The 12,492-nt window shown below is 32.7% G+C and overlaps 2 protein-coding genes across 2 annotated transcripts in view; one reads left to right on the top strand and one right to left on the bottom strand.

Annotated features, from left to right (window-relative positions):
• The window catches only part of LOC140441433 (facilitated trehalose transporter Tret1-like), a 153,133-nt gene that overhangs the window by 127,096 nt on the left and 13,545 nt on the right, over positions 1–12,492 (top strand). The window contains exon 4 of the mRNA XM_072532162.1: positions 12,195–12,349. Within this exon, the coding sequence (XP_072388263.1) occupies positions 12,195–12,349 (155 nt within the window). The remainder of the gene's footprint in view (positions 1–12,194; positions 12,350–12,492) is intronic.
• LOC140440905 (uncharacterized) lies at positions 7,241–10,957 on the bottom strand. The gene has a single exon (XM_072531269.1). The coding sequence runs from the start codon at positions 10,955–10,957 to the stop codon at positions 8,285–8,287; it is 2,673 nt and encodes an 890-aa protein (XP_072387370.1). The 3' UTR covers positions 7,241–8,284.

The raw sequence follows: 12,492 nt of genomic DNA, 5'->3' as shown, positions 1-12,492 counted from the left end.
GTTAGTTCCGACACTTCTAATAACGTAAGGCATTCATTTCATCAAACATCTACATTTCTGACCAGTTCTGTCAAAAATAAGTGTCTATTTTGTGGTACAGATCATGCTGTATTTTAAATGCAATCGATTTCCTGCTGAATCACCTCAAAAACGTTTTGATTTTGTTAAACAGAATAAATGCTGTATAAACTACTTGTCTAAAACTCATGTTACGGTCACATGCCTTTCATCCAGCAGGTATACACATTGTAATAAAAAACATCATACTGCTCTTCACTTTGATAATCTCAATACGGATGATCATTCTTCTCCTTCTTCTCATAACAAGGTTGCTAGTTCATCGATCCCATGCCTTCTATTTCCGCTTTATCAAATACTTTGAGAAATAATGTCTTGCTAGCTACGGCTACAATCTATGTTCTCGATCGGTTTGGTAAAGCCTTGGAAGTTAGAGCCTTGTTAGACAGTGTATATCAAGCTAACTTCATTAGTAAAAAATATGTAGACAAATAAAGTCTCCCTAAATTTATGCGGCATTAACAGGGTCTTGATAGAATGTGCACTCCAGCCAAATCAGCCGTGAAATGTCTTCGTCTTAGAACATAAACTTTCGTTGCGAGATAGATGCAATAATTCTTTCTTAAATCTTTAAAAACATGCCAACTGCTCCAATTTCCTTAGACAACTTGCCATATCATTAACATTTAAGGTTGGCTGATAAAATGGCAAATATTCCGGGCAAAGTTGATGTCCTATTAGGAGCAAATATTTTTCCTTACATCTTAACAGAGGTAATTATTAAAACCCGTAATGATCAGCTTTCAGCTCTTTAAACAAGTTTCGGTTATATTTTGATGGCAAATATTCCACCTACAAATATAACAAATATTCATTTCTTTTTTACGTCATTGTCTACTAATAATTCTGAGCAATTAACTTCTGCTGTTACATACCTTCGTGTTTGTTATGATACAGGAGTTATTAAAACTTATTTTCTTTTAGGCCGAACAAAGGTATCTCCTACTAGGGTACAAACTATTCCTCATCTTGAGCTCAATGTAGTAGCAATTCTTACTAAATTATTATCTTATATACTGCAAACTCTCACTATACCGTTTAGTAGAATTAACGCGTGGTCAGATTCGATTGTTGTTCTTCATTGGGTTTATTCAGAGCCATATAAATGCAAAACCTTCGTCAGTAACAGAATTTCTTATATTTAAGACAGGGTTGGTTTAAAACACTGGCGATATATTCCCTCTTTATTAAACAGTGTGGATCATGAATCCCGTGGACTTTTCCCTAAGGATTTCTTAAATAATCCTGCTCGGTGGGCGGGTCTGAAGTTTCTTCGCACTACTGAAGATAACTGGTAGTTCTCCTTACCTGATTCTATCGAACATAACGTGGAATTTAAACATAAGAGTTTTTTAACTTTTCCATCTGATAAATTAGTCGATAGTCTCTGTAATCGATTTTCTTTCTTTTCAAAATTGAAACGCATCTTTGCTTATATTCTTAGGTTCGTTGGTAACCTAAAATCAGCCAATCAACAAACAGTTGGAATGCTTTCTATTCAGGAGCAAAGTAATGCCACTAATCAACTAATTAGAAGGGTAATAGTAAAGAACGGTAATACTCTAAAAATTAAATATTTTAAAAAATTAAATCCCTTCTATAATTCACATGATCTCCTAAGAGTGGGCGGAAGACTTAGTCAGTCAGAATTAGCGTATGACAAGCGCTTTCCTCTTGTTTTACCCTCCAAAGCTAATTTTATCAAATTGTTTATTTCGGAAGTTCATATTATACACCTAAATGCAGGCATTCAAGGTATGCACTTTGCCTCGTCTCAAACATTTGGATAATTTCACCCAAACATGTTATTCGTCGTGTTCTTTTAAAATGTCTTTCCTGTTGGAGACTAAAACCTCAGAATTATTAGGAAGCACTTCCGAAGTCGGGAAGTGCTTCCACCTATGGAAGCACTTCCCGACCTACGAATATCCAAGGCCAAACCATTTTCTTTTTCGGATAAGAGCCAATAAGCTCAAAATATAACGACAGCCTATATTTTCCTATTTGTATACTTTGCCACTTAGAATATTGGTATCTGAACTTTTATTTCAACGAGGCATTTTTACCTTTATTTAGATGTTTTATAGCACGTAGAGAATATTGCTCTGATGTCTATTCTGATTGCGGAACAGATTTTGTAGGAGCAAAATCCTATTTAGAAGACATTAAGCCACATTTTGATAAACACGACGTCATAACATGTCATTTAAATCCTTCTGCGTTTTCCTATTTTGGTAAATTGCTTCCTATTTGGAGCTGGTATATTAAGCATAAAATCACGTGTGTCTAGAGTCATAGGCGAACAGGTTTTAACCTATAAAGAATTTAATGTGTTACTCATACAAATAGAGGATGTCTTAAATAGTCGTCCCTTATGTCCTGTCAGTAATGATTTTTCAGTGTTAACACCAGGACATTTTCTTACACTAGAGCCTTTAAAGATTATTCCCGATCTAGATTACAGTGATGTTCATTTAAATAAAAAGTCGTGCAACGATTACATGCAGACTTTTGGCGAAGATGGAGCAGAAAATATTTACGTACTTATCATCAACGCACGAAGTGGAATAAAAATGAGGGTAATCCTAATATAGATACACTCATACTAATACGTAATGAGACCAAGCCTCCGTTTAATTTCAAATGGATCGAATTAAAAATTTTCGATCAAGATGATTGCTAGTGTAGCTATCGTACAAACCGCGAAAGGTGAACTTAGGCGACTTTTGGTGAAGCTATTCTCTCTGCCATATTTTGACTAAAAATGCAAATATGCATTTTGGTGGGTGGAAATTTTACGTCCCTCCACACATATTCCTATTTTTTTTTTGTTATTAATTAATTTTTATTATTTTATTTTATATTTATTTCTTTGCTGTGTATGTCTTCTGTGTATATAGGGGAAGGGTGGGCAAGTCGACATACTCGAAGGTTAAATCGATTTATTTTGAAAAATGTAAATGGTATCATGAATTAAAAAGCGCGATAATACAAACAGAACATTCATTTTAAAAATAGATCCCCGGTCATGTAACCTGATTCATTGTACAAACATAAAGTCCCAAGGGGCGCTCCATCGTATAATGTTCGATTGAATTTCTTCCGAGGAAAAATTATAGCAGGTGGAATATAAGTTCCCCCCTGAACTCATGCACGCTACTACAGTTGAATTTACTCCCCTTTCCCCGCTGGTGATGGGACCCACGTGTTTCTTTCCTTTTAGCGCAAAAATTTTAGAAGTATTTTGTACAGTTGTCAACCCTGACTCGTCCATGTTAAAAATCATACTTTTGTCGATTTCTTCATTATTTATTCCGTTACGTAGATTTTAAAAAAAGGTCTTTACTTGTGGTTTGTTAAAACTTTCAGCGCGTGCCATTGATGTTGCCTCTGGCTGACGTAAAGATATATTCGGATGTCTTAGTCGAAAAGAGCGTAGCCAACCTCTGCCTGCAATGTTTTTCGTGTTATTGAATTGATGTTTTAACTTCATTCTCACTGCAAATTCATATGCCAAAATGCGGACAGCTACGGTCGTTAAGGTAAAAAAAAATTGGCTTCCAGTGCTACCATATGCTCCACTAGAGCCTCTTCTAGTTCTCGATTTAAGGTTGTTTCATGTCTGCCAAGATGCTTTCTTGTACCAACTGCTATTTTATTTCGATTCATGGCACGGCGGCGAAGTGTTGCCTGGGGCACTTGGTAATGCCTGCTAGCCTTTAACCAACCCATTCGCTTTTCCGCTACAGCCTGAAACGCTCGCTCCATGTTCTTCTCATTCCATGCCTCTCTATGGGTTTTTCTTTTATAATTAGAAACCATCTGTAAATAAAAACAGCAGTTGCAAATTTTAGGTCATGAAGGCCAAGGGCGGATCTATGGGGAGACAGGGGGAGCAATAGGGATAATTACTCCCCCCAGACAGGACCCACTATAATTTAAATGAATAGAAAAAAGTGGATAAAAATGCTATAGGTAAGAGCTTAAAAACATACTAAAAAAATATATAGGTACCCATGTTTTTACTTCTATATTAATAGTAAGTACCCAAAATATTAGTTAAGAATTTTATTTTAAAGGAGTTTTGGGTAAAAGTTGGGCCCAGAATTTTTTTACCCTCCCCCAGAAATATTTCATAGATCCGTTCTTTAGAGGGCAAGATGACACAGCTATATCTGTTTTAATATTTTCTTAAAAGTCGTATGTTTCTTAAATAATAAATTTATTTTATACTTTTGCATCACACCTAACTGAGTATATAATTTTGGTTAACCCTGTAGAAATAAATATTGTAGTAATACCTCGTTGAAAAGGCGATTAGGATAGTTTTCAAATAAAGTGTCTCGTGCCCTCAGTTTGAATTTAGAAAAATCGTCGATTGCGTCATTACGCCAACACTGATGACGTAATGTCCAACACATGTATATCAATTCATGGTGATTTAAAATTTAAAATTGACGTGTTTTAAGATTCTTTTTAAAAGTCTTCTATTTCTAAAATAATGAATTTATTCCATACTTTTGCATCATACTGTATACCTGTAAGTTCATTTGAAAACAAACAAAACCATTTAAGCTATACCTATTGACAAATTATGGAGTTAACTAAAGAGAAGTGAACATCGTCTACAGACGGTTTTATAACGGTCAGAGGGTTAAAGATAGTGAAGATAGTTATTTTTAGGCCTAAATTCTTTAAATACGAATTAATTTATCACGCAATAAAAATGTCCATTTAAAACAAGTTTCATAAAGTTCGTTATCCTTTTTCAGCAAAATATTACCATATAGGAGTAAGGTGGAATTCAATTTTTTACATATTTTCAAAGGTTAAAGTTCTGTCTATTGTAAATTTAACGATCAAGAGATAATTTAAATAAACCGTATGTTGGTTTGATTCGTTGAACGGTAATACTGATATCAAGGTTGACTTAAAAGTTACACGTGGTCAAAACTATCACAATTAGATAGAAAAATATTTGATATTTATCCTTATATTTATTTATTTATTTATTTATTTAGTTATATATTTACTTATTTACGGAATAACCCACTTCACAATAAGTACAAAATACAAGAATGAATGAAAAAGACAAAATAAAACATTACAATCTTATTAAAAATTTAAAAAATATATTAACTCAATCGATACTGAGAATATCGAACAATGATGAATATTGATGACAGAGATCAAAGTTGACATAGTTGCCAAAGTATAAAAAAATTCTGAATCCATTTTAAATCAAATATGTCACATAATTATTGCAAAAGTGGATTATACAACAAAACAAATTAATATTTAATGTAAATAAATAGAAACAAAACAAGAGTTAAAAAATAATCGTGTTAAAAACAATTTGAGCCGCTTGTATGCGTCGTATAAAGATGTAAAATGAAATACTTCAACAAAAACCATACTTTTTTCATTAATTATTAGTCAACACCGCAACTTTCGATTACAACCTTCGTTCGATTACAGTTACAGTGTGTTTCGAAAAAATGTTCTTCATAAAAATATCAATACAATTTGGTGTAAAACACCAAATACATGGTGTAATAAAAGTTGATATCTGATGGTATATGGTACAGATCAGTATATATAACTGTTTGTGTGCGAAAATAAAACTGATTTTACTATTTTCCTTAAAATTTCATCACATTTTATCAAGTTTAAGCAAAACGAAAAAAATAAATAGACGTAACTTTTTGTTTAAATGAACTACTGTGGAGTTACATGGTGTAAAACATTTTGTATAAGAGTATAATGTTACTGTTTGTAAGGGAAAATAAAGCTGCTGCTTTCACTATTTTCTTTATAATTTCACCACATTTTCTCATCTATTAGACATTCCTAGCATTTCAAATATTGTAAAACTAAAATTTGCCAAATCGATTTAATCGGTCTAGATTTATTATAAACAAAAGTTATAAAAACATAAAATGATATTTGTTAAACGTCATTTTATGCTATTTTATAATTACATGGATCAAATGAACTAAAAATATAGACGTGAAGTCGTATAAAACATTTTAAATTACAAATAAAATAAATAATGGTCATTCATCAAGATAAAAAATATCCTATCTCTTAAGTTGGACCAAAAAAAAATTTTTCATACTTATATCATACTTACATATATTTAATATACTTTCACAATTTTATTGTAATCGGTTTAGTGGTTTTTTAATATTAGCTTGGACAAACCCCGTGCCACGAAATTTTTGTATTTAAAGTATATATATATATATATATATATATATATATATATATATATATATATATATATATATATATATATATAAAATAAAGTTTTATTTTGAGGTTGCAGTCATTAATAGGGCAGGAAAGTAAAACTCTTTGTTCTTTAATCAAGCGTTCGCAAAATTTATTTGCTTCTTCAGGATATGCTAAAATATGGTATCAGTAAATACAACGAAATTAGAACTAAATAGCATTGTATAAAACTAGTAAAAAAACTTACAACATGAGGTTAATCCGTTAAATTTTCAAATTTGCAAAACAGTAAAACTTAACTTATTTTAAAAATTATACAGTTATGTAAGTACAATATTCCAATTTAATTTAATTTTGTAATTTTAATGAAATTTTACAAAATTAAATTAAATTGGAATATTGTACTTACATAACTGTATAATTTTTAAAATAAGTTAAGTTTTAATGTTTTGCAAATTTGAAAATTTAATGGATTAACCTCATGTTGTAAGTTTTTTTACTAGTTTTATACAATGCTATTTAGTTCTAATTTCGTTGTATTTACTGATACCATATTTTAGCATATCCTGAAGAAGCAAATAAATTTTGCGAAAGCTTGATTAAAGAACAAAGAGTTTTACTTTCCTGCCCTATTAATGACTGCAACCTCAAAATAAAACTTTATTTTACATAACGTGTCAGTCAATAATACCTAATTACTTTATATATATATATATATATATATATATATATATATATATATATATATATATATATATATATATATATATATATGTATATATATGTAGGGTTTTTCTTTGTTGTCTAGGGTTTAATAATTAATTATAGGCCACGAGTCGATTCGAATTGAAACAAACACTTTATTGTTAAACTCGTAAATTACAGGAATGAATATGCAAATGTAAACAGTAACTACTTATAACTTGAAATAGGTCCGCGGCTTAATAGCAAAAATATGAACGTCTTTCGTCGTACGTCGTATAGAGATGAGATGCCGTCATATGCATATCAACTCTTCGTCTTGAGTGCTCTACTTACACTGTGTACTCGACCCCCCGTCGAGCTACCATCATACCGCGTTTTATGTTTTTTCAGCAATGGTACTTAACTCTGGCTTTCGGCTCGCGGTTCGTGATAAATAGAAGTTATTGGTAACGGAAATAATTTTAATAAGTTTATTTGATGACGAATGCAATCCTACACTCGGGCCATCCTCTTCAGAATCCGACTCGGATTCGTCGCTTACATTGTCGACCCACGGTTTAAGATACTCAGCACACGTTGATGTTCGCATTGGCCCCTCATGCTCACCAATTTTAACAACACAGTAACGATCGTTATCTTTAACCTTGACAATCTCGTATGGACCTAAGAACTTTATCTTGAGTTTAAGTCCTGGGCCGAACTGGGTTCTTTTTATTGCAACTAAATCTTTTTCCTTATAAATTTTTACTCGTTTTCTTCTAGAATTATACCCCTTTTTGTTTTCGGCTTGTACCTTACATATTTGTTCTTTACATCTTTCTCGAAGTTCTTTTCTTTCTTCATCATATATTTTAATCACCTCTTCCTCTATAAGTTCACTGATTCGAATGTCTTCTTTATTTTTCATTTTTACGCCAACCAATACTTCGAAAGGTGTAGTACCTATACTTCGTTGATAGGTAGAGTTCAATGCATTTTGTACCCTGTCAACATTTTTATACCATTTCGTAGGTTCTTCTAAACTCAATTTCGTAAGAACAGGGATGATTGTTCTATTCACTCGTTCAACCTGACCGTTTCCTCGTGGTACTTCAGTTGTGACTAGAACATGTTGAATGTTTTCTTGTTGGCAATATCTTTTAAATTCCTCTGATCGAAATGCTGTACCTCGGTCGGTTTTCATTCGAGAACGGTTTCCAAATATTCTTCGTTGCTTTTCAAGACAACTTATAACTTCTTTCTTCGTTGTCGACTTCGTCGGCTAAAGTCAAACAAATTTGGTAAAATCGTCTAAATAGTAAATTACATATTTTTGAGCCGTCAATTCTCTAAAAATGTTAGCAATAAACCTCTGAAATACTTCTGGGCTGTTACACAGTCCAAATGGACACTTGAAAAATTCAAACTGTCCGCTGGGCGTCACGAACGATGTGTACTTAGTACTACTAAATTCTACGGGAACATGAAAAAATCCGTTCTTTAAATCAATCGTGCTAAAAATTTTTGCACCTTTTAAACAGTCAAGCACGTCTTTAACGAGGGGAAGTGGGAATCTGTCTCTTATTATGTTTTTGTTTACTTTTCTATAATCGCAGCAAATTCTTGTCCGACCGTCCTTCTTCTTTACCAATACTATTGGGCTGGCAAAATCTGAACAACTAGGTTTAATTATACCTTCGTTTAACCATTTATTTATCTGACTGTCTACCTCTTCTTTTTCAGAAACAGATAATCGTCTGGGTCTTTCATAAATCGGTTCCTCGCTTTTTAGGACAATTTCCATTTCAATTTCTGCCGTCTTTGTTTTCTTTGGTTCATAACTTTTCATTAACTGTCTAACAATTTCTCTGTGTTTTTCGTCTTCAATGTGTGCTACTTTTACTTCATCTTCTTTATCTTTTTCGTCAAGCATAATGTGCATAATAAAGTTTTCGTCCGTCCTCTTATACATCACTATCCCATCATCTCTTATACTAACAGATGCTTGTTGTAAAATATTATTTCCAATTATTGCTTGAAAAGATGTCGCAGCTTTTGGGATAATATGAAATGTTAGATCAAACTTCTCTTCGTTAACGTCAGCTTGTGTAGAGAATGATCCTAATGTGTTAAATTTCGCATTTTGTCCTAAGCCTTTCAAAATTATGGTGTCGGGTGTTAAACAAATATCATTATAGAATGTATCGTAAACATCTTCCCTTATCGTGCATATATCACTTCCTGTGTCAAATAAAGCTGTTAGTGTGATCTGATTAATTGTAAGCTTAACCGCTGTTTTTGGCTGAACCTCAATTACATTTAAAGCTGTGTTTTCTGTAGTAGCCTTCGTCGAATTTTTATTGGGACATTTACTTGAAACATGCCCATATTTGTTGCAACCAAGGCACTTCGTTCCCTTAAACTTATCTGGACAATCCTTAGATTTATGACCTCTACTTCCACAATTAAAACAAGTAATGGTGTTTTCTCTTTTCACGTCGTTCTTCTCTTTTTTTTTCCTTTCTAACGATGTCTTCGTTTTTCTTAAATCCTTCTTTATTTGCTCTAAAGACTTGAGCTTGTCCAGTAGTCTTCTTACCGCGTATCCTCTCATATAGTTAAATTTGTCCTTAAACTCTGCAAAATTTTTTGCTCCATATAGCACTAGTTTATTGGATGATTCGTCTTGTATTCCATCAATTATGTATTGCATAACAACTTCTTGTTCTAAGTAAGTTCTATTAGCTATTTCTCTCATTTTAATCATGTATTCTTGTACAGTCTTATCAAATTTTTTTCGTCTCGTCATCAACATTTTATGTATCTGCGCACTATTTACCTGTTCTCCAAATTCTTCTATTAAACGTCTCTTCAATTCAGGCCAATTTCTGATGCCTTTTTCTGACTGCACAAACAATTTGGCGAGTCCTTTTAAACATTTTTTTGCATAGATTAATTTTTGCAGGTTGTTCCACCCTGTTATCTCAGCTACTTCTTCAAATTCGATAATCCACGTGCGAATAGGATATTCGTCTTTTCCATCAAATGATCTTATGCTGTCCTCCACGTCTCTAAAACTTAATGCAAACGATTCTTGTCGTCTTATACCAGTCGCTCCAGTATTTACGGATCTAACTTCAGCGTCATTCCTTGCGCTATAACTCCTTTGTCCAATTTCTTCATGTATGTAAATATCTTCGTCATCTCGCCTTTCTTCGTATTTTCGTCTCTCTTCGTCATTATTTCGTTCATATCTACGTCTTTCATCACATATTTGTCGTCCTTCATCATAATTTCGCTCTTCGCGTCTTCGTCTATCCTCGTCGTTTCTTCTCTCACGTCTTCGTCTTTCTTTTTCTTCACGTCTTTCGTCTTGAGCACGTTTTTCATCGTCTTCCCGTCTTTCCTCTTCTAATCGTCGTTTTTCTTTTTCACGTCTTTCATCATATTTCCGTCTTTCGTTTTCCAATCGTCGTTTTTCTTTTTCACGTCTTTCATCATCTTTCCGTCTTTCTTCTTCCAATCGTCTTTTTTTGTCTTCCAGTTGTCTTTTTTCGTCTTCCAGTTGTCTTTTTTCGTCTTTCAGTTGTCTTTTTTCTTCCTTTGATACGTCATCCTCCTCTTCGTCGTCTTCAGTTTCGTCGTCGTTAATAAAGGTATTCAAAAAGGAACAAATACGGACAACCACGTCATGCTTTTCATTTTTATAATTTAAACCAAGAATTTGGCATACCGCAATTAAATCAGGAAGATCAAAACTTTCACTTACGTCTTGACATTTACTCAAAAATTGTTCGGAAGTGTCGTCAAGCCGAAATCCAGGATAAGCACGCAAAGCTTTTCTAGTTTTTCGAGGTTCACCATCAGTGGTAAAACAAATATAATATAAAATTTTAGCAACTCTCAATTTAGCATGAGTAATATTATAGCCAATATTACCGATAGATCCCAAAGTTGCCATAATAATAAAATATTTTTTTAAAATATCCAACAATACCGAAAATATATGTAACCACATATAAACTATAAACATGCAAAAAATTAAACCTTTTCAAAAATGATTATTGTCTTTTAATAACCATAATAACGCATATTTGTGCTATCAAACCTACATAAGTTATCGTTTTCCTAATTTAAAACAGAAATAGGTATATCGTCGACAAAAAATAGGAGTAATAAAATTTTTATTATAATTGATTTCTATTTATTACGGAATTCACTCTTAAGACTCATAAACGTTTAAAAACCGGATACCATAATTGTTCAAATGTTTTTATTATAGTCACAAAATTAAATCTAGGTCAAATAAAAATAGTTCATTCATATAATAAGAAACACATGCGTCTTTACTGAGAGTTCATCTACTATACTATTAATTCTGTTATATAAACAAATGCAAAACTTTCAAAACACAAATGTCATATAAATATAAATAACGTTATCTTCTTTGTCTTTATTTGCTTGGTAGAATGTTGAAAAAAAACTCTTACCTTAGCAAATCATCTTTAATAGTTTTTTAATTCGTTACCATCTTTCATCGGTTGAGATTTTATCCTCTTTGCTCCTGTTTCTAGTTCTTGGCACATCTACTTGAGTTGGTATTGGTAAACAAGGCGTTGTTGTGTCGTCAATCATATAATATCCTGTTCCTCTATCCTTTATCTGCTATCCGCTATCTGCTATCTGCTATCCGCTATCGTTTATCGTTAATCGTTTATCTGCAATCTGCTATCTGCTATCCGCTATCGTTTATCGTTCATCCCGGACGAGCCCCCAAAATGTAGGGTTTTTCTTTGTTGTCTAGGGTTTAATTATTATAGGCCACGAGTCGATTGGAATTGAAACAAACACTTTATTGTTAAACTCGTAAATTACAGGAATGAATATGCAAATGTAAATAGCAAAAATATGAACGTCTTTCGTCGTACGTCGTATAGAGATGAGATGCCGTCATATGCATATCAACTCTTCGTCTTGAGTGCTCTACTTACACTGTGTACCTACTCGACCCCCCGTCGAGCTACCATCATACCGCGTTTTATGTTTTTTCAGCAATGGTACTTAACTCTGGCTTTCGGCTCGCGGTTCGTGATAAATAGAAGTTATTGGTAACGGAAATAATTTTAAAAAGTTTATTTGATGACGAATGCAATCCTACATCCTGTATAATATTTGTCTAATTATAGTTTTGCTAACAGGTACAATCGGAGCAGTTTCTGATGGAATGCATTATGGATGGACGTCTCCAGTTTTACCAGTTTTACAACAAAATAATTCACACATCCATATTTCGGAAAGGGATCAACTTTGGCTGGAATCAATATACATGATAGGAGGCATAACTGGTTTACCGGTAAGACAAAAAGTTATTTTGTTTGCGTTTTAATAATGTTTAGAGCGACTTAATATATTTTCTTTAATATTATACAACAATCAGGTAACTAGAAATATATAGTGAAAAACAGATACAGATGGGTCCAATATTTCATACTCTCA

The sequence above is a fragment of the Diabrotica undecimpunctata genome, chromosome 5 (assembly GCF_040954645.1).
Source record: "Diabrotica undecimpunctata isolate CICGRU chromosome 5, icDiaUnde3, whole genome shotgun sequence".
Lineage (NCBI taxonomy): Eukaryota > Metazoa > Arthropoda > Insecta > Coleoptera > Chrysomelidae > Diabrotica > Diabrotica undecimpunctata.
The sequence above is the reverse complement of the archived record's forward strand: the minus strand, read 5'-3'. Positions and strand labels throughout refer to the sequence as shown.